General features: G+C 42.1%; 1 protein-coding gene across 1 annotated transcript; it reads left to right on the top strand.

Annotated features, from left to right (window-relative positions):
• Window positions 1-196: 196 nt before the first annotated feature.
• Window positions 197-19,853, top strand: ppm1lb (protein phosphatase, Mg2+/Mn2+ dependent, 1Lb). Its single transcript, XM_088380767.1, has 4 exons — window positions 197-1,141; window positions 12,759-12,969; window positions 17,024-17,185; window positions 18,090-19,853. Exons 1-4 carry the CDS (start codon window positions 743-745, stop codon window positions 18,428-18,430), a joined length of 1,113 nt encoding a protein of 370 aa, XP_088236893.1. The 5' UTR covers window positions 197-742; the 3' UTR covers window positions 18,431-19,853.
• The last annotated feature ends 111 nt before the right edge of the window (window positions 19,854-19,964 follow it).

The following is a 19,964-nucleotide window of genomic DNA, read 5'->3' as shown; positions in this document are numbered from 1 at the left end:
GTCAAGCTCACTACCATTATACCTGCTTGAGTTTGACATTCAGAACGACGCTTTCAAACAATCGGAAATATCTGCACACATTTGTAGGTGTGCGTGTTTGTGTGTGCACGCGCGGGCGTGTATGTTTGTTCTATAAACTACAATCCGCACTGATTATTGTGCAGCTGGCACTTTAATTACAGTTAAAGTGCGATTATGGTTAGAAATTGCATTTTGTGACAGCAACTGCGAATTTGTGAATAACTTTAGATAACTTAGTGTACGTGAAGGCATCACGGCCCATGTATTCCGCGAGCAGCAGTGTTCGGTCGCATCCAGTGTGGCAGCTGGGAATGTGAGGACGCACATCGAGCTGCTATTTTGAGGGACGGGGGTGGGGGGTCACTTGTCTGTCCAAAAGAACAGACGCCTCCATAGCTCGACCCCGGACTGGTACGCTGTTTCGTCGTAGTCTGGCGTGGTGGACTTGCCGAACGAACACCCAAATGGGCAGAGCGAACTGAGCGTCTTTCACTGCGGGGGATTGAACGCTGAAGTGGTTGTGGTCGGCTCGAACTCATCGGCGGAATAACACGAGAAGTGAAGTGTCATTTCTTCTTCGATTGTTCAGCTTCTGGATTAAATGAGCCCGTTTCACCTCGACCGGTCCTCGCCGCACACGCCAGCCATGGAGTGAAATCGGCCGGCGTAAAAGCGCGCACTACCTGCCGCGGTACCCCCCCACGCGTGAAAACCATAATAAATGATAGAGGATACAATGACCCTGCTGTCCCTGTTAGGTCGTATCATGCGTTATTTTCTGCTCCGACCGGAGACCCTGTTCCTACTATGCATCAGCTTGGCCTTATGGAGTTACTTCTTCCACACGGACGAAGTGAAAACCATCGTCAAGTCGAGCCGCGACGCCGTCAAGATGGTCAAGGGGAAGGTGGCCGAGATGATGCAGAACGAGCGCTTTGGCGGCTTGGACGTCCTGGACGCCGAGTTCGCCAAGACGTGGGAGTTGAAGAGCCACAACGTCGCCGTGTACTCCATCCAAGGGCGGCGGGACCACATGGAGGACCGCTACGATGTGCTCGCCGACGTTGTCAACAAGAGCCACCCGTCCATTTTTGGGATTTTTGACGGCCACGGCGGAGAGGTGAGTTCCTTGGCTTTGTCTCAGAGAGGCAAGTTGTTCAGAATGACTCCCCCCTCATACAACACCTGTTCAGTTTAGGGTCTTACAATAAAACGCCAGGGGGCATTTTGTTTGTGCAATGTAAATATTAGGCCAAGCAAAATATTTCTGACAATGAAACTTGCTTCAGCTCTGGCAGTGTTGTTGCCTTACATGAACCTTTTGTCCTCTTGACATGACATTAAATTAGCCATGTCTGAATATGTCAGGAGAGTTCCAAAACTGGTCTCACGGAACATTTTAATCCCAAACAAAAGTATTCCCCCTTCAATGTGATATCCCTCAGTGCAAAATGTAACTCGCCTGCTCACAATGGCCTGAGCATCTGACAATTCCTAGCCCAAAACATCTCAAGCTCAAGTGGATCATCATCGGTTTTAAAGATGACATCGCGATAGCTGTGATGACATTACACTCCAATCGGATTATCCGAAGGGGAAACTTGTAATTTGTTGTAGTTGTGTAATTTGGATTCCAAATATATCTTTTGTGATACCAGTCATTGAACTTTTCTGACCTCTAGCTTGGTCTTTAATCTCAAAAGGTATCACACTGAGCGACACGGCCGCAATTACAACACATTTGAAGCAATCAAGCACCAATTATTTGTGGTTTACGTCTAGCAATTATAATTTCATTTATACAATCAACCCTGACTCTGGCAACCTCGTTGGGAAGAGTAATTTATCAAAGCGAACAATCATTGAAACTCAACTGTTGGTGGAAGTGCTTCATAAATATTGAAACTAGCGAAAAGACTTGTCATCAGTGAGTAAAATTGTGAACCAGTTTCACAGGTGTCAATGTAAAGATGTACATCTCCAAACAGGTTTTGTCCTTTCACCAGCTGTCAAGTCTTGTCTTTCAGGCGTGTCTAGTTAATTAGTGACACACACATTGTGAATTTACACTAACGCAATTTCCTTGTTACAACGCAACACTTGCGCATGTGTACTGCAGGGAAACGTTTTAGAGCATTTTAAATGTTGGAGGGACATCAATTTACGAATGCATGCTCCTAATATATTCTATTTTTCATATTACATTTCTTATTTAAAATGTATGAGCTACTATTCTAACATAATAAATGGTTTGTTGCAAACAACAAAATAAGCACTTTTTTTCAAATTCCTCAAAATTGTAATATTATTGAGGTACATATTTCAAATCTGCAAAAAAATATTAAACCTACTCATAAAGCCAGTGTAGGCTCATCTGCCCTCTAGTGGAGATTGGTGAGATTACAATTCAAAACCTTAGTCTCAATTCGGTAGCTGTAAATTTGCATATTCGCTGATATTTGTTTTGCATTTTACTAAAATAAAATATTTTAATACTTTGACTGAGAATCAATTAGTACTTTTGACATGTGCCATTTCATTTGACAAAGCTGACCTCTTGTCACATGTCATCTGAGTGGCACTGTCCTGTCCCAAAATGACCTCATCGACCAGTACAAAGCCACAAAGCACGGTTGGCACTTTGTGCTTTTATCCTGACTCAGTTTGGCTCCGTTTTGGTTGTTGACTGACAAAAAACAAAACAAAAGTGGAAACACGGATGATATCTGCAATTTCAAGGATAATTCAGTCTTTGTGTCAAAGTTCCGAGTTGACCACTGACAGCTTTTGACCTAAACCAGTCATATGCTATTTTTTTTCTCCCCTAGAGCCTGATTCAGTTCCTTTTTAAAGATTGTGACCCATCATGTGGTTTGAAGACATGCAGAAATAAATATTGGCGATACACTGTGTTTCCTCATGTTAGCGAGAAGCTGCTTTATTACTGAATGTCCTTGAGAAACAACTTTGCCTTTTTTTTTTGTTAAAGAAAATGTGCACCGAATTGCAGCCCTTGAGCTGTTCATTTTTTTTAAGTACTTCTATACTTCACCTTACCAGTACTATTCAGTAACCTCAAATTTAAGCCTTTGCTGGTCCTGACCAGATGCTACAAAACAGATCTCCTCCTCCTCCAACCTCAGCACAATTGAATTGCCCGTGCTCAGTGCGTATACCTCTCTATCTAAATTTATCAGTGGCCATCCATGGTCACATTGGACTCATTTCCGGCTCAGTGAGGGGATTTATCCATTAAATAGACAGTGGCTTTTAGCTGACACAGGATAACCTGCACGAAATCTCAACAAGAGTCATTCGTCACATTCAGGCTCTTCCCTCGCTGCCAAATTGTTCACTGTGGGACTCCTTCTGATCCACCGAGGACAATTTTTGATATGCGCGTACGGAGAGTACTCCTACTTTGCTTCAAAACATGATAAATCAACAATCAATATTTTTTTTTTAACGCCCCCCCCAAGATCTTAGAAGAAGCGAGAAAATAGCACCAGTAAGCATTTTACAGCCTTGGCAGAGTTTTGACTGTCCTGCATTGTCCTTACTTTCCCTTTGCTTTATATCCAGTCTGAAAGGCCATTTTATTTTCAACTTTATTATTAATTTCAAAACTTGTAAAATATATGGGGCTTCGGGGAGCAATTGAAGTAGTCATGCGGCACAGTTCCTCTTCTTTGCAACTTTGGAGTAGTAGCCATTTTATACACCGCGAGACTGGTGCGGAATATTAATACATGTTTGGCTTTTTTTTTTTTTTTTCTACTGTGCAGCTTTCTTGAGCTTGGAACGCTTTGGGGTTATTTAGTCAAAACACCAAGTTGTTTGCGTTCAACCTGCACTGGTCCTCACTTGGGGTAGATGAAAGGAAGCTGGTATGTGGCTAAATGCACTGTTGGTATTACAGGATTAGACCGAGCGAACAAAGGCTGCAGTCTGGGGAGAGCAAAGAAAGCAAATGTGTGTGTAAGTGCACATGGATGTGTGTTTGTTGCAAGGTTAGAGTCGAAAAAAATCCAATGCTTCTCTCGAAGAATTTTAAAATCAGACAACCGATTCCGACAAACTTTGCATAAATTGCTGTAAATATGGTCTTAGAAATCCATCGCTTGCTGATTAACAGCCTTAATCAGGATTGTAATCGACTGGCCTTGCTAGCCTAATGGCGTTGTTTTTAAAGGAGAATATCGACAGTTTCTGAAGTGAACGACTGCTTCTTCTTGCAATCAATACACGGTAGTCTAATTCTTTATGTGAGCGACCACTTTCACAATTCTGAGCGCCTTTTCGGGGGAAACGGTTGAGTTCGTCGTGTCTTGAGAGAGGAGAAGAATGTTGAGTGAGAAAAATCTCGCAAGTGGCAGCTGTTCAGCATTAGTCGCATCGCTACGGTTGTTTACATTGCGTTTGTTGAGTCCACAGAAATGTAGCTCTCCTTGTTCCTCTTTGGGCAGATGGGTAGAGCAGGTGCATTTTTGTGGAATACTTTGTCTACCCCAAGCATAAACCGACAATTTGATCACGCAACTTTCGGAATCCAACTGTTTAAACCGGTCTGGCGCTCACATGTGCCACGCCGTCTCGCACGCATAGACCAATCTGAATGGAAGGAATGCGGCTCATACACATGTTTAATATTTGCACATGGTTTCGATTCACTGAGGAACTCTTGAGTGTGAGGAGCAAATCTTTAAATATAACCAGCAGCTTGCAAAGCCAAAGCCACGTTGACTGGGATAGGCACCGCTCGTAGAATCGCAAAGGCAATTTACATTACGGCGTTAATTAGCAGTAGCTATTTATTTTATTTTTTTTAAATATACAAAGAAGCAGTCATCACCACGGTAACATTCTTACTATCAGTTAAGAGCTACATGTTCTTGACTTTTTATTCGCACGAGTGAATAAGGGCTGGAGTTTATTGCATCAATAAATAGCTACAGTAATATTTTTACCAGGCAGTCATGATTTTCCACCAAGGGCAAGAGACAAAAATATATCCATTCCAATCAAATCATGAGTCTTCGGGGAGTTACACGGAAGAAAGCTGCTTTTTACATGGGAAAAAAAATGTTGTGAGCCTTTAAGCAGTAAACAAATGAGGTGGAACGATTTCGATTAAGACTTATTAGGAGCCAAATTTAGGACTTGTGATAAATGAACAAAATCTTCTATTGAGATTGTTTCGTAGTATTTTTTTTTTTGGGTCAACTTTAGCTCGAGTGAGTGTCCCGGTCAAAGACAGAGCCTCGCTTGTTGCCAGAGTTTATTGTTTGTCTCTCACCCTGCAGATCTCATTTAGAAAATCATAAACAGGCCACGTGACACATTCCGACAACTCCTTTCAGCTCCTCTTGCGACCAGGCAGTTATTGAACAATAGCCAAATATTTCAGATTTGGCTTGAAATGATACTTGTACCAGATTCATAGCTGTGATTGACTATTTCGCTAAATGATAGCTCGGAGCGAACGGTAGACAAGATAAGCACAGTTGCAAATTGATTAATGTGGCGCAGAGGAAGCTTGTGCGCTAATGCTAACAGCTCCAGGCTCCAAGGAGCCACGCTCCCTTCCTGAGAGCGTCTATAAGCCGAGGCTAAAAGGAGTTGAAGTGACAGCAGGGCGTATTAGATTTACGCTAATCCCACCAGGGAGGTTGGGACTATACATTAACTGCACAGCTCCGTTTCTTTTTTTTTTTTTTTCTTTCCACTTTCCTGCTCATCTTCTTCATTCCCTTACTCCACCCCAAACCATGTTCCCTTCCCTGCTGAACTTGACACTATTTTTAGTGTGACGTCTCCTCCGTGCGGCGTGTTTGTTTACACATCCAGAAACTCGTATTTGTTTGCAAACCACAGACGTACGCTGCCCTTTCCTGAGTTTATTCAACGAGTTCATCCGGTAGCGAGACTGGGAGCTCTGCTTCCAGTTGCTAGGCTGAAAAGAGGCAAGAGAAGAAGGAGAGTACGTTATTGATTCCGTAGGGAATCATATACAATTTATGGAAAAAGAACCAGATGACAAGGAGTTGCTGTCCATAACGGATGTCATCTTGGCCAAGGTCCACCTCCTCGTTGGCAGCCGAGGACCGGACTAGCTTTCTTAACGACTCGATGAAGTTTCTTTCTATTTCTGTCTGCGGTGTCTCCTCTCAAATCTTGAAGGACGTCAAGTCTCCTCAGCAAGTGGAGGCCATATGTGACAAACGTGGTGAAGCGTCAACTTTTAAAAATGCATGTGAAGACAGTCCTAGCCCGAAAGTTCAAATGATTGGCCATGATGGTCCGGCGAAGGCTTTTTTTTTTTCCTATTTTTTTCTTCTTTCTCATATGGCTGCCAGGCTGAAAGCCAGGGCACCTACGCTTTTCTCCCTCGAGAAAACATGACATACTTTTCCACCTCTTTGCTCAGTTTTAAATCTTTTCTCTGTCTCCGTTGACCTTTCTCCAAAGCAACCTTGGTTTTCTCTCTCTCTGTCTCTTCCTCCGATCATTCCCACCGCTTCAACTGTTCTTCATAACTTCCCCTTTCTGATACCCCACTGAGCTCCTTTAAACACTTATTTTTAGGATAAATCCAACCTGAAGTATTTTTTTTATGATACCCTCCATTCTTGTGAGAACACGCTGTTTAGCTTCGCCAGATTTACAGTATATCTACCCCGCTAAATCTGTTTCCCCCCTTTGCTTTTAATGTCCCCAACCAGCCCGGCCCGCAGTCATCTTATCTCTCTGCAGTCCGCCCGACGTCCTTATCACTGCCTTGAAATATTAAAGAGTCTTCTGCCTCCCGTCCCAAAGGGCCTCGGTGACTTTTACTTACTACGCCGCCGCCTCGCTAGCAACATTTCGTCTTGGCGGTGGCATATTTTTAGTTGGAGGGCGTAGCTTTTTTTTGTTCTTTAGACCGACTTTTAGACTTTGACGCAGCGATGAGCAATGTGGGGAAAAACAAACCTGCGAAACTAATTATCCTTCTATTCAATCGAGCAAGTCTGAAATAAATTTGTAGCATATGACTGCTGCTAGCTTACTTGCTATGCGCGCGGTGCTTCTTCTGAAAGAGTTGTTGTGTCAAAGAAGCCAGCTGTATGGAGATGTGAGTGGCCGATGGAAGGATGGACACAGGAAGAGGAGGCAAAAGCGTCCAGGAAGCTGTCGAGTCGGAATAAGCAAGGCGACACTTGGCAGCGCCGTGTGGCAGTGTGCCTTGTTGTGGCCACGGGCTTTCACAAGGTTGCATCTGTTTTTATGTACTATTTTTTTTTTTCACACTTCCAGAAAAATGGTTGCATAGCAACTAATTACTGTGGTACGGAGAAAACACACAAGCTTTTTCCAATTTCTCTTTGGCAGGCACTGCTCAACTAATATTTTTAGCCCGCCGTTGCGGTACTAAATACTGTCAAGAGGAAAATGTTAGTCTCGGAGACAAAGAGACAATACAAGGAATTAATATAGTTGACAGCAGAAATATTTCGCTTAGAAGTGTATTGTTATTTATCAGTCATGATACTTTAAAAAGGAGTGAATAAAAAAGTTTGTTTAAAAACAAAAACAATATTCGACCTAAATAAATTTCAGCACAATTACAAGACAAAAATGGCATTTTTAAGTATTGTAAGTAAGGTCTATGCTGCTCGAATTTAAGGAATGTTTCTCAACTGTTGTTGCGACTCAAATTTTACTATTGTCATGAATTAACATCCCACTTATCCAAGTGAATATAATCAAAAATATTTTTTTTTTTTAAAATGCCTCACGGTAGTTGTCATAACGACATCAGATACAGTATTTATATGAAAAAGCAACAAAAACAAATCTGTACATTTCCCTTCCTCCTTCCCATTTTGCTCCCCCCCTCCCACACCCACGTAGGGCCTCGTGTCGTAAAACACAAACCGAGCTTGCTAACTATTCACGTCAAAATTATTTTCTACTCCTCCACCGTTCGCCGTCGAGTTGAGTCGACATTTACGTCTGAAAAGAAGCCACGGCGCGTTTATCCAAATGGAGGTTGTAGAAGAGCTTTGATGTGCAGTATTTTAAGCAAAGCTGATGGTTTCCCTGCGAACTGAGCGATACGCTACCACAGCAGGGGTGTGCATTATGCTCGCGGCGCGACGCCGGCGACAAATGCAAATTGATATTTCACATCAGAGGAGCGTTACGAGTGAGCCAAGAGCACCAGTGTGCGTACGTGGGAGCGAGAGCTGCAGCGTGGAGGCAATGAGCCAGATTTATCACCGTGTCGGAGAGCGCCGCGATGACAAATGCCGCACGGTCCAGCTCTTGAATCGTCTCGGCGGCCGCACCTTGATAGCTTCCCTCCCACGCAACGCACAGACAGGCTCGTACTTAGACTCTAATGCTGACAACTTAAGTCCATTTATAATGAGGTCTATTGGAGAAATAGTTTAAGCCTCTTTAGTGTTTTTTTTTTTTATATTTACTTTTGGAAGCCACAAGAATTTGCTTGCATAAGCAACAGTGACAGTGGAGCGGTCCTGCATTGCAATCTTGGCTCTTTGTGTTTATGTGGCTTCCGCCAACATCCTCCCACATTGCAAGTTAGGCTCATTCAAGAGATTTAAAAAAAAAAATGCCGAAATGCCTCCTAAGACTTTTAGGAGAGAAGTTCAGAAAAACAACATCATGTAAAAAGTGAAACAGTTATACTAATTGATGGTCTGGGGCTGCTTTGCTTCTTCAGGACCTGGATGACGCTCTGATATAAATTCTGATTTTAAAACTCCATTTTTTTTGTTACTGGCTTGCAAGTGAGGTTTGGCTGAGGCTCCATTTGAGTTTTAATGTCACAACAAACCACGTGTGCGACGGCGGCGGGCGGGCTCGCCTCCATTTTGTTAGCGGCAGCGAGTCAGTCGCATAAATCAGTCGACTGAAGTTTTGGGGTTTTAACACAGCTTGGGGGCAGTTTGTGTGAAGTCACAACTGAATGATACAAGAGCGTATGTGCGTGTGGAGCTTTTCAAGTATTAAACGGCTTTCAGACAAACGCCATTAATCTATCAGCAAATCCTTTTTACAGAGGTTCCGTCCAGAAAATGATTGATAAGGGCCTTCAAATCTTGTCGAGAGGCAAACGAAGATGCCTCGTGTGTGTGTGTGTGTGTTTGACAGACTTGTGACGTGACGACGTTCATTAGAGTGTGATGAGCTGTGGCAGGGTGCAACACTCGAGCGGTCTTCAGGAATGCAAGCACACTCTGCATGGCAATGAGAGTAAATACCGGTCTAATTTAGGCACGCTTGCATTACCATGTAAATATTCATACAATCGATCGATAGCACAGTTTCTACCAGCAGATGCAAGCTTCAGATTGCTGGAATAGAATAAAAACAATCGGGTGAAGTGTGCGCACGAAGGGAATGTGATCGTCTTTCTCGAAGGTGAGGCGAATGCATCAAGCACATGAGCGTTCCTCGTGGACCGTTACGGTTTAATCTGAGTTTTCACCTTCCTGGAATGGAGCAGCTGTCATGGGAAGGACACCCGGTGAGGTCTTACTTCTACTACGAGTAAAGATCTTTTTCCTGACTGACCGTGGTTGTGGTTCACTGCCGTGTGTGTCAGTTGGTATCTTATTTGAATCTCACAGTGTGGCTGCATACTTCGGTAAATCCTCCAGACGACAGCCCATCTGTGCTGGGTTTGTTGCGGTTCTGTGAGATTCAATGTTTGGGTGAGCAAAACAGTTTTAGCGATGCCAGGCTAAGATTTGTGCGTGAGAACACACGGGGGTGTTTGCGAGGCTAAACAAACATTTCCAACTGAGAGTGTTTTTGTTTGGTTTTTCCGAAGCCATGTTACTTTTCTTTCCTGGCAAACGGTCCTGGTGCCGAAGGCCCTTTAAATCCGATCCGGGTCAAACGGATTGGTACGATTTGTTCATTTTAAAAAAAAATAATAATTGGTCATGTTTGCTCAACAACAGCAGACAAAATACAACATATAGGATCCGCACACATTATAGAATGCACCCGCTTGAATATTCTGGTAGAACTGGTCCAGAGGTTAGATGATGGACAGATGTTTGTTCTTCACTGGCAACTTGATGACAGAAAGTAGACAACATTTTAGACCAGCTAAAAGCAAGTGTAAGTTTTGGCGTAGGTGGTGCAACACTTTGTCAATTTTTTATGAATGCATTATTATTATCATCATCACCATAATATATAGACTTCGAGTCAACTTTGCAAAAATACCCAAAAGGAAGAAAACTCCACTGATGACTTACGCCAGGCACAAAAATTGAGTCCCCGCAGTGTAAATCCAGCCGACGTCTCCATTTCTCACTTGCCTGTCATCTACTGCACTTTATCATTTCTCTGCGTGCCGTTGCTTTGATGGTTCATTTCAAACTATCAGGAGGGACCAACTCTCCTTCCTTCCTCTCGAAACGATGCACTCGAGTGATACTAATGAGTGGTCTTCACGTTTCCAGTCAGTGTGTCCTCTTCTCTTCCTTTTTCTCCACCAATGACTTTATCTGTCAAAACATCAGCAGGGGATAAAAAAGATTCTTGTACAAAATTCCCTGAGGGTTTTTTTTTTAAAGGAATGCTTGTATGACTTTTTTCATGTCTGCCAGCTTTTAGATGTGATGGATGAAGAATATTTAAGAGGCACTAGTGTTTCTCTTGGCCTGGTAAGTGTCGTGACAGGATGGATGATGCAGCGTGTGTGTGTGGGTTGAGAGCGATGCTTATTGGCCGTCCATGTGGGCAGTTTGCTCACAATTCTTATATATTCACCCTTAATCCTATTTTGGTTTCAATATAATTATATGCAGGGAAAATGAAAGGTCAATCGGCGTGTAATATTCATTCTGTCACTTTAATTGCCCACATAATTTAACGATTAGGGGACTGACTGGCATATTTGAGACTAATGAATGTGTTGGCTTTAACGAGCAAAAGGATAACGATTCGTACTACAGAAACCACAAACAGGGAAGCTCATTATGGACTAAATTGGGGTTGAACGTCCCACCAGGCTTTTCCTCGCCCCTTCAACGAGGCGTTCGATGGCTGTCGCACCGGCTCCTGTCCACAAGCTACTTTTCACGTAGGACTTCTTTAAAATAAATCAATAAATGGATGGATAAATAAATCGGTAAATGTAAATAGATGGATAAATAAATAAATAAATTTCCCCTCCTAGGGTCTTTTGCTTTCCTCTGCATGAGGCGCACACTCAGAGCCAACAACGAGGCACTCTAAATCGACCAGCCTGGCTTAATTTTTCCAAACGTCACCTAGCATTTCAGCTCATTTTTATTTTTCCAAACATCAGCTAACAATTTTTTTTTGTCCAACTGCTTAGCTCCCTTACTTTTACTGTAGCAGCGTGTAATAAATATCACCGCGCTGATACTTAATTTCCCCCCATCTGTCCAAATATTGAGTTATCCTGGTTTTATTACACAATCACCTCTGCCTGTCTTTTTTTTTTTTTTTTTTTTTTTTTAATGCTGCAATTTTTAATTCACTAAAGAATCTCTCCACTGGACACCAGCCCAAACTCACTTTGAACATCTGCTTAGGCATAGCTCATACATTTATAATGTACAGCGAAGCTCTATTTAGATCTGACATGAGGGACTTTGCCACCAGTCCTTTATTCCGGTTGACAGGCCCGTCAATTAAACTGCTCAGTAATTGGCACTGTACGACGCAGCGGGACAATGCACTTCCTGTTCTATTTATGACCCCTGAACTCAGTTTATTATCTTGGCTCCTTTCATGGCAACCGCAGGATGGAGGCACTTCAACGGTCGGTACGGGGGAATAATACACAATGATACATTTTGCGGTGTGGAATGTTACCACGGAAGCAGACGGGAACGGATGATGAGAATTTAAATGGAGACACACTCAAGGGGGAGAAGCAAACATCGGCGGTGTTTGGACGCGAGGAAGCGAGCCGGTGAAGACAAGCTGCGGCGACTCAGCTACACACAGTGGCGATGAGTGAAAAAGGAAAAACAAGATTCCACAAAAGCAATTTTCATAATGAGACGTAGACGGAGGAAAGGAAGATGGGGGTTTGTTTGAAATGAAGACGGAAGAAACGGGCTCAGCGTTTGGCTCATCGTATCTCTGTAATTCGGCCTGAAATCGTTCAAGTTGAGAAGATACTTTGTGTTTTTTTTTTTTTTACAGATTCTTCTCAAGAACAAATGAAATATGATCTAGTGACGCCTCCGTGAAGTGTATTATCTGATATGTGTGCTCACCTGAACCTCATGACCTTGGTTGAGTGGGATTTGTTTTCCTGATTCTGCGCTGAGTCAGGGGTAGAGAAAGGCTGCAAAAAAAAAAAAAAATGTGTCCAAAGGTTTTATCTGCTCTCTAGGGAGCTAAGTTAGCTTACTCAGACATTAGAGCATCTGTTTTTTTGACGCCATTTAATTTCCTTTTTTTTTTTTTAATCAGAATTTATTGGGTTTATTTGTTTTACACAATAAATCAATAACACACTCTGGAACATCCAAAGTCCAATGTGAACTTAAATTCCACACAGGAAACGGTTGCTTAGGACAATATGAGGAATCGAAATTCTTTCCTGATATTGCATCAAAAATAAATATTTTCCGCTGCACCAACTGAGACCAAATCTAATTTTGTACCAGTCTCAAAATGTATTTACATGGACCTCAGTTTTTATTTTCTCTCTCTCCATTGTCTGTTATCAGGCGGCTGCTGACTACGCAAAGGCTCACCTGCCGGAGGCGCTACGCCAGCAGCTGCTGACCTATGAACGTGAGCGAGAGCGGGATAAGGAAAAGGATAAAGAGAAGGAGGAGAAAAAGGACACCCTGTCCTACCCGTCTATCCTGGAGCAGCAGATCTTGACGTTGGACCGGGAAATATTGGCAAAGCTCTCCGCCACATACAATGAAGCAGGTGTGTACGTGTGTCAGAGGGTGTGCACAGTTTTGCAACCACGTTATCTCAGTTGTTCATTTTCACTTTGCGTGTAAAACAGGTTGGAATGAAGCATACCATTGAGCTAATCCATGGTGATGTCTTCAAGTTCACACTCTTTCAGTCTTCTCCTGTTGAACAATGACTGTCAGCAAGCCTCGGGCCTTGCTTATTCAGCTGTTTAAATACAAGCCAATCTTCACAAGGCTTGTAGTAATTATTTTTGGAGGGATCCAAGGGGTGAGGAGTGGGCGGGTGGTAGATGTGGGGGGGTCAGACGAAGGGGACGCGCGGAAGTTTTAGTTGTTTAGGAGAGTGATGTAAGCAGCCGACGAGCGGGGAGCAGGAAAAGTTCAGGAGACTTTTAATTGGTCAGGGGACGTAGCGGGATTGAAAAACCAAATATGACTTTGTATTAAAATTTTTCTCGTTAGTCTAAAAAATATCATAAGCTATTAAATGTCTCTGAATATTCTTCACTCGACACAGAGTATTTCATGATGGCTCGCCTAATTCGAAAAGTCTCTTCATTTGCGCAATAATAATAAAAAAAAAATTGTATTGAAAAATATCCCCCAGTTGGTCCATAAAACCTGTAACGACTCTTCCAATGATCTCAAATTCCCCGCAAACATACAAACACTCGCCGCTAGCAGGTTGGTAACCATCTCAATGAGTGGGGAATATTATTAAGACTTATGACCTTCCTTGAATGAGCAATAAAGTTTATTATCATGATGAAGGTTATTTTTTTTCTCCCCCCTCATGGGGTATGATGCGTACATAGCCCCTGTGCTGTGCAGTAATTTTCAGTATCGATTGTTCCGCTTTTATTTGCTGCCGCGCCGTTGTCTGTAGACTTGTAAAATCCGATCTTGTATTCATCGCCACCGTCGGAGTATTTTTGTCTGTCTTTGAAAGGAATAATTCTTTGTCTCTAAAACATGCCTTTTTATCCTGCACTACATAAATAAGAAAATACTAAAAAATAAAACCAATGAAAACAAATTAAACCTGCTCGAAAAAAATAAAGCTAACGGCTAAATTTAAAAAGTCACAACAAATTGAAAATTAACTATAATGTCAATTCCTAAACTATTATCGCTCTGGTAGATTTTCCATTTACTGGGACTTTAAAGTTTCATGCCTAAACCTTCACGCTCAGGAAGACTAAAAAAATAATAATGATGACACTGAGAGGAGTAATTCACTTAAACAAGGGTGAAGGGGTTAGATTGTTAAATTGGATTAGGGGTTCGAACAATGCGTTGCGTGAATAATAACTTAATTTCCAACATGTGACTTGTCAGCACTTTATTCTCCAGCTCATCGACTCGAGAAAGCTCACATGACACATTGGTTGCAACAAAAAAAATAATTCAAGTCTCTATAGGCGACAGCTCCTCGCGAAAGTCGACAACTCGCCCTCCGCCGACCTCGTTATCCTTTTTTACGCTGGTCCTTTTCTTCTTCTGTACTCCAGCCAGCATCCGCTTACTGATCAATGCTGTCCCAGCAAGAAAAGCCATCTCCTCATCCCTTTTGTCTTTTTTTTTTTTTTATACTTTGTGAGCTTTTAACCGCGCAAAGGGCTTCCGTCCAGAGCTGTTATTTTTGTCCAGACAGCGAGACGCATTGGCTGTGATTTAACTTAGAGAAAGATAATGCTTGTTTAGAGTTGCAATTTATTACAGTGTCAGCGTCTTGGAGGGGGGGGGGGGGTTAATTGCTGATCAGGTAATTGCTCATTCGTCCAATTGTGGCTGATTCGCAGCTATCTCCTCTTTCTTGCAATCGGGGACTGAATTAAGCGGCAGGGGAGCGAGCGAAAGAGATGCTCCCAGATGAACTGGTAGTCCGCGATATATCTGATTCATCCCCCCCCACGGGCTCTTCGTCCCCTCGTCGCTTATCAGCAAACACCGAGTGGCGATAAGAGTGATGTGACTTTAATGGAATTGGCCGTAAGCTTCAGGTCGGAAACAGTCACCTTGACGCAGCGCGGTGTGCGACGACACCTAACCTTGACGTGACGGCATGAACTTTGTCGCACAACGACAGGTTTTGACACACAACACAAGTTGCCCACTGATGCGTGAGTGCCATCATGAAAAATTAAAGGTGACAGCAGAGGTGGTTGTTTGTGGTAAATCTTTCCATCCACTTGTTTTTGTCTCGCAAGGTGAATGACTTTCACACAGAAGGCAGAGAAGAGGCAGGATTTTAAAAACCATTTTGCAATAAATCTTTTTTAGCATAACGTTTTTCTTTCCAGCCCCATTTGTGCGGTCTTTCCCGTTTTCAAAATCAGTTCACATATTCCAAATCTGCAAAACGCTTGTTTTGCTCAGATTGTCTCACTGTTGCTAACTTTTATAGCATTCCTAGCTTGAACTTTGTGGGTTTACTAATAAGCAGGAGGGCCTAGAACAATTTTATAATTTTGCCCTCACATATTTATATTTAGTACTTGCCATAAAGTCTAACACAACAATAAATGTGGATTGTAATTTGGGTGGAGACCTCAATCTTCTTTTGTCCAAGCTAAACGGATAATTAGCATGAACATAGCGTGTGCTATTTTAATAGAGATTGGCGGACGAGTTGCTAAGCAAAGGCTTGCCTAATTGGCCAAGAGTATGCTAGCGAGCCGTCTCCGTCCATTATCTCTATCGCTATGGGATCCCGATAAGGCTAATTAAACGAACAGCGTGGCACAGTGCAGGAGAAGCTATATGTCGGATTAGGTACTCATGCAATTATTTTTCACTCCCGTTAAAAAAAAAAAATGTCTGCATCGAAGTGTCATCAGTATTCACCGCACTCCCTCTTGCTGTATTTCTCTATTTCCATGTAAGACTTCATCTCACCTAATGCCACAAAAAGGGAAAACTAAAAGTGTTTTGCTACCGAGAAATCTCGAATCTCATCTCTCCTTTAAAATGAGATTTATGTCGTTCCGTCTAACCCTGAAGCATCTCCGACATAAATTGCACGTCAGTCAACCAACGGACGAATGGAATTGCTTCACGCTTAAAACTACATTTCAGAACATGGAAATTCTTTTCATGTTTTCTGTTTATTGAAACTGTATCCTGAGTTTGACTCGACTATTTTTACATGTTTACAGCCATTTCCTCATGTAACCCAGCCCTCACACTTCCCATTGTAGTCAAAGCCAGAGCTGGATGCCCAGTAGCCCTTCAAAAGCGAGCTCTTACGCCCACCACTTTAGTCTTTTGTGTGTGTGAGAGAGCAGAAATAAGAAAAAAAAAAAATTTGGATCGCACACAAAGGGCTTCAGTCCGAACCGTTCGTAGAAAGGCGAGGCCTTCCCCACTTTTGTTTTTAAAGGTTACAATAACAGTGTTGTGTGGCCGCATGGCTAATATTAGCCCTTTTAAATTTGATACAACCCTCTCTGGCATATATTCTTTATCCTCTGTGCAAACAATGTCCGTGTGCATTACACTGCCCCCTGTGGCCATAAAACGCAAATTCTTTGAGCATGAATGCACAAACTATCTTTGTTGCATTTGAGTTAATGTCATTTTTGCATCATTTTATAAAATGCAATACTACTAATTTAAAAACATGTTAGTGTTTTTTGGAGGTGTGCTGTGAGACTTTTCACATATAGTAACGTGCGTCGGCTCATTGCCCCAAGCGACTCCTTAGCTCCGCCGCTTGTCGTCATGGTAACGTAAAGCCATGTTTACATTGGCACACGCCACAGTAGAGTGGCAAGATGGCCCCCTGAGAACCCTCAAAAGTGTGCTGCTATTCTTCATCCTTAGGGTGTTTTGACTCGAATGCATCACAGAAATGTTACTGAAATGAAGGAAAATAATGCAGAATATGCCTGCTTTAATATCTTGTAAATAATTCATGACTCCCAAATAACAAAATTCAAGCAGGAAGTGGTGATCTATGATATTTGTATGGTTCATCCCGAGCCAAATAGATGGACTCAGGTTTATAGTCAATTATTTCCGCATCAGTCACATTCTTTCTTGTGCTCCTCCTCCCTCAGGCACCACATGTCTGGTGGCCCTGCTGTCCGATAAGGAGCTGACGGTCGCTAACGTGGGCGACTCGCGCGGAGTCCTGTGCGATAAAGACGGCAAGGCCATCCCGCTATCGCATGACCACAAGCCCTACCAGCTGAAAGAGCGCAAGAGGATCCAGAAAGCTGGTGAGAGATTCCACACACGCACACTGACTGCATACAAATCAATTTCTCACTTTGGGAAACAACGTGAAAACAGTCATGAGCGCCGCTGCCTCTTTTACTCGGCGGTTTGTCTTGGTTGAATCAAATGTGCATGTTAACAAACACCGGCATTTTGGAGCCATAATTCTGCCTCCGACTCTTCGCCGCATGCACTCTGGAGTGCTGGTGATGATGGCACCTGGCCAGAGGTGTGAGCCTGTGGGGCAATTTTGCATAATAGTCTTTTATCGCCATCTAACGGTTAATTTAGGTACTGGAGGAAAAAAAAACATAAGGCAACTGGTTCAAAAACAAACGGCCGTTAAGGATTATAAATAGTAGACACAAATTTCCCTGGAAGGGCGGATTTTAAATAAAAAGTCATAGTTATTCAACATTTATGATTAATATTTAAATATTTTCCAAGCACCTATTAGCTAAATATTCCCTCATCATTATCAATAGCTAATAAAACTAACTGACACTGTGGTCTAATGTTCCCTAATTTATGAAAACTCCTTTTATTTTATGCAATGCTGAACACGTAATGTATTTTTCCACTGGGTTGTATTTGTACATTTTGCAGTCTGTTGTAGACTGATGTCAAGACCTCAGCGTTTTTGAAATGCTAAACTATGACCTTGCTCGCTTGTTGAGGAGGAAACCGGAGACGCATCCTGGCCATGTAAGAAAGTCGGAATGTAACTCAAACGTTTTCCGAGACACTCGAGAATATGTTGCCCTAGCTAGTACAGGAAGTGATGTCATCTTGCGGGATTGTAAAATCGAATGGTGGGAACTTTCCACTGGAATTAATGAGAATTTGCGGGAATAGAGAAAATCTAATTTTGAATAATGTCAACAACTCTATTTTTGTTGTTGTCAGGCGGATTCATCAGTTTCAATGGCTCGTGGCGCGTCCAGGGAATCCTGGCCATGTCTCGCTCCTTGGGCGACTACACTCTGAAGAACCTCAACGTGGTCATCCCCGACCCTGACATCCTTTCCTTCGACCTGAACAAGCTCCAGCCAGAGTTCATGATCCTGGCGTCGGACGGCCTGTGGGACACCTTCAGCAACGAAGAGGCCGTGCGCTTCGTCCGCGAGCGTCTGGACGAGCCGCACTTTGGCGCCAAGAGCATCGTCCTCCAGTCGTACTACCGCGGCTGCCCCGATAATATCACCGTCATGGTGGTCAAGTTCAAAGGCAAGGCCGGCGAGCAGTAGAACGGCCACGGTGTCCGACATCGAAACCGAACTTTTGGTGAGAGTATCGATTCTAATGCAGATGTTGAAATAACGCATCAAACCATGCTCATCTTTTTATGTGAATGTTTTTTTTTTTAATTAGTTTGTGTACCCCAAACAAAATAACAGATTAATTTATCACTGAGGATTCATTATCTTGAAGCAATAGAAGGAAAATGTATCATACTCCGACAAAATATTTTTTTGTCCACTCACAATATGCTTTATACGCATTTCCCCTTATTGCTTAGCGCCTATTCTAACTCTCTCTCATTCACACGGTTCTTCAAAAAAGAAGCTAACACTCTTTGTTGACGTTAACTCAAACTGACAAATAGTAAAACAAAGACCACCAGATGTTTGAACACCCAAATGTTCAACCAAACTGTGGCAAATTATTTAGCTTAATGCTAACATAAACGTCTTACCTGCGCTAACAGAAATTAGCATAGATGTTATTTTAAATCTTCAAAGAACTGCTACTGTTTTTTTAAAAGACATCATTTACATAACGTTTCCTTACTCCTTAACATTATGACGGTGTTTATCAATTCACATTTTTCAGCCTTGTAATTTCCAAATGTTAGTCAAGGTTTGTACAGTAATAGGAGCCACCTCTCATGATAACACATGAGGGTGAGTCCACTTGAAACTGCCACCTTTTATCATTTTTGAACGTTTTAGTTCATAATAAACAATCGGTGCCATTTTATTTTTTCCGGATCGTTCACGTCTTATGATTTCAGTCGGACCCGATTTGCTCTGCTATGTTGGATAGAATAACGTCATTCATTTTCATCGGTAAGCAGGAGGTCACATTAAAAGAGTGTTAAAATATAGTTGAGTTATTCATCTCTAATCACTCTCAACTAATGATTTCTGGATGAAAAAAATGTACAGTAAAATCCTATCACATTCTGTTTTCCCAAAATGAAACAAAACTTTGAATGAAGTGTATTATTGTTGCCTTGTTTTTAACAGTATGTTTCCTGTAATATCTGCTGCCATTTTTTTTCGGGGTGATTTTTCAAAACGTGCATGTCTGTCTCATTCTAATAAGTCATATATGTAAAGTAGAAGTGTTAAAAAGAAAATCTGAAAAAGAGACATGAAAATTAAGATGAATGTGTTCATGTTGGCATCCTCATCGCTTACTGTTTACACGGCAACAAAGAAAGCAATTCAGATTGTATTGTCAGCGATGTGTATTTGTTCAGATGTCCTGTTTGGATTTTTCTCATCCAAACCTTCGTCATTTATCATCAACGTTGCAGAATGTTGGTTTGGCATTTGTATATGTGTGCTTTCATAAAATATTCAGATTTGGGAGAAAAAAAAAATCAATATTTTAAGGTGTAATTCAGATAAAGGTGATATTAAAACAAGAAAGGACGAAATAATTCATCTGCGTATTCTGTCGTATTAATTGATTGATGATTTTTACGATTATGTCAAAGAAGAAAAAAGTATTGAAAATTTAAATTCATCCTGATTCAAATCATGGATCTCTTCT

Source organism: Syngnathus floridae, chromosome 7 (assembly GCF_059516105.1).
Source record: "Syngnathus floridae isolate MCC-2025c chromosome 7, RoL_Sflo_1.0, whole genome shotgun sequence".
Lineage (NCBI taxonomy): Eukaryota > Metazoa > Chordata > Actinopteri > Syngnathiformes > Syngnathidae > Syngnathus > Syngnathus floridae.
The sequence above is the reverse complement of the archived record's forward strand: the minus strand, read 5'-3'. Positions and strand labels throughout refer to the sequence as shown.

Coding starts and splice junctions, on each gene's coding strand:
- ppm1lb (XM_088380767.1), top strand. CDS start 743: ATGATAGAGGATACAATGACCCTGCTGTCCCTGTTAGGTCGTATCATG. Junction 1,142..12,758: donor TTGACGGCCACGGCGGAGAG/GTGAGTTCCTTG, acceptor GTCTGTTATCAG/GCGGCTGCTGACTACGCAAA. Junction 17,186..18,089: donor CAAGAGGATCCAGAAAGCTG/GTGAGAGATTCC, acceptor TGTTGTTGTCAG/GCGGATTCATCAGTTTCAAT.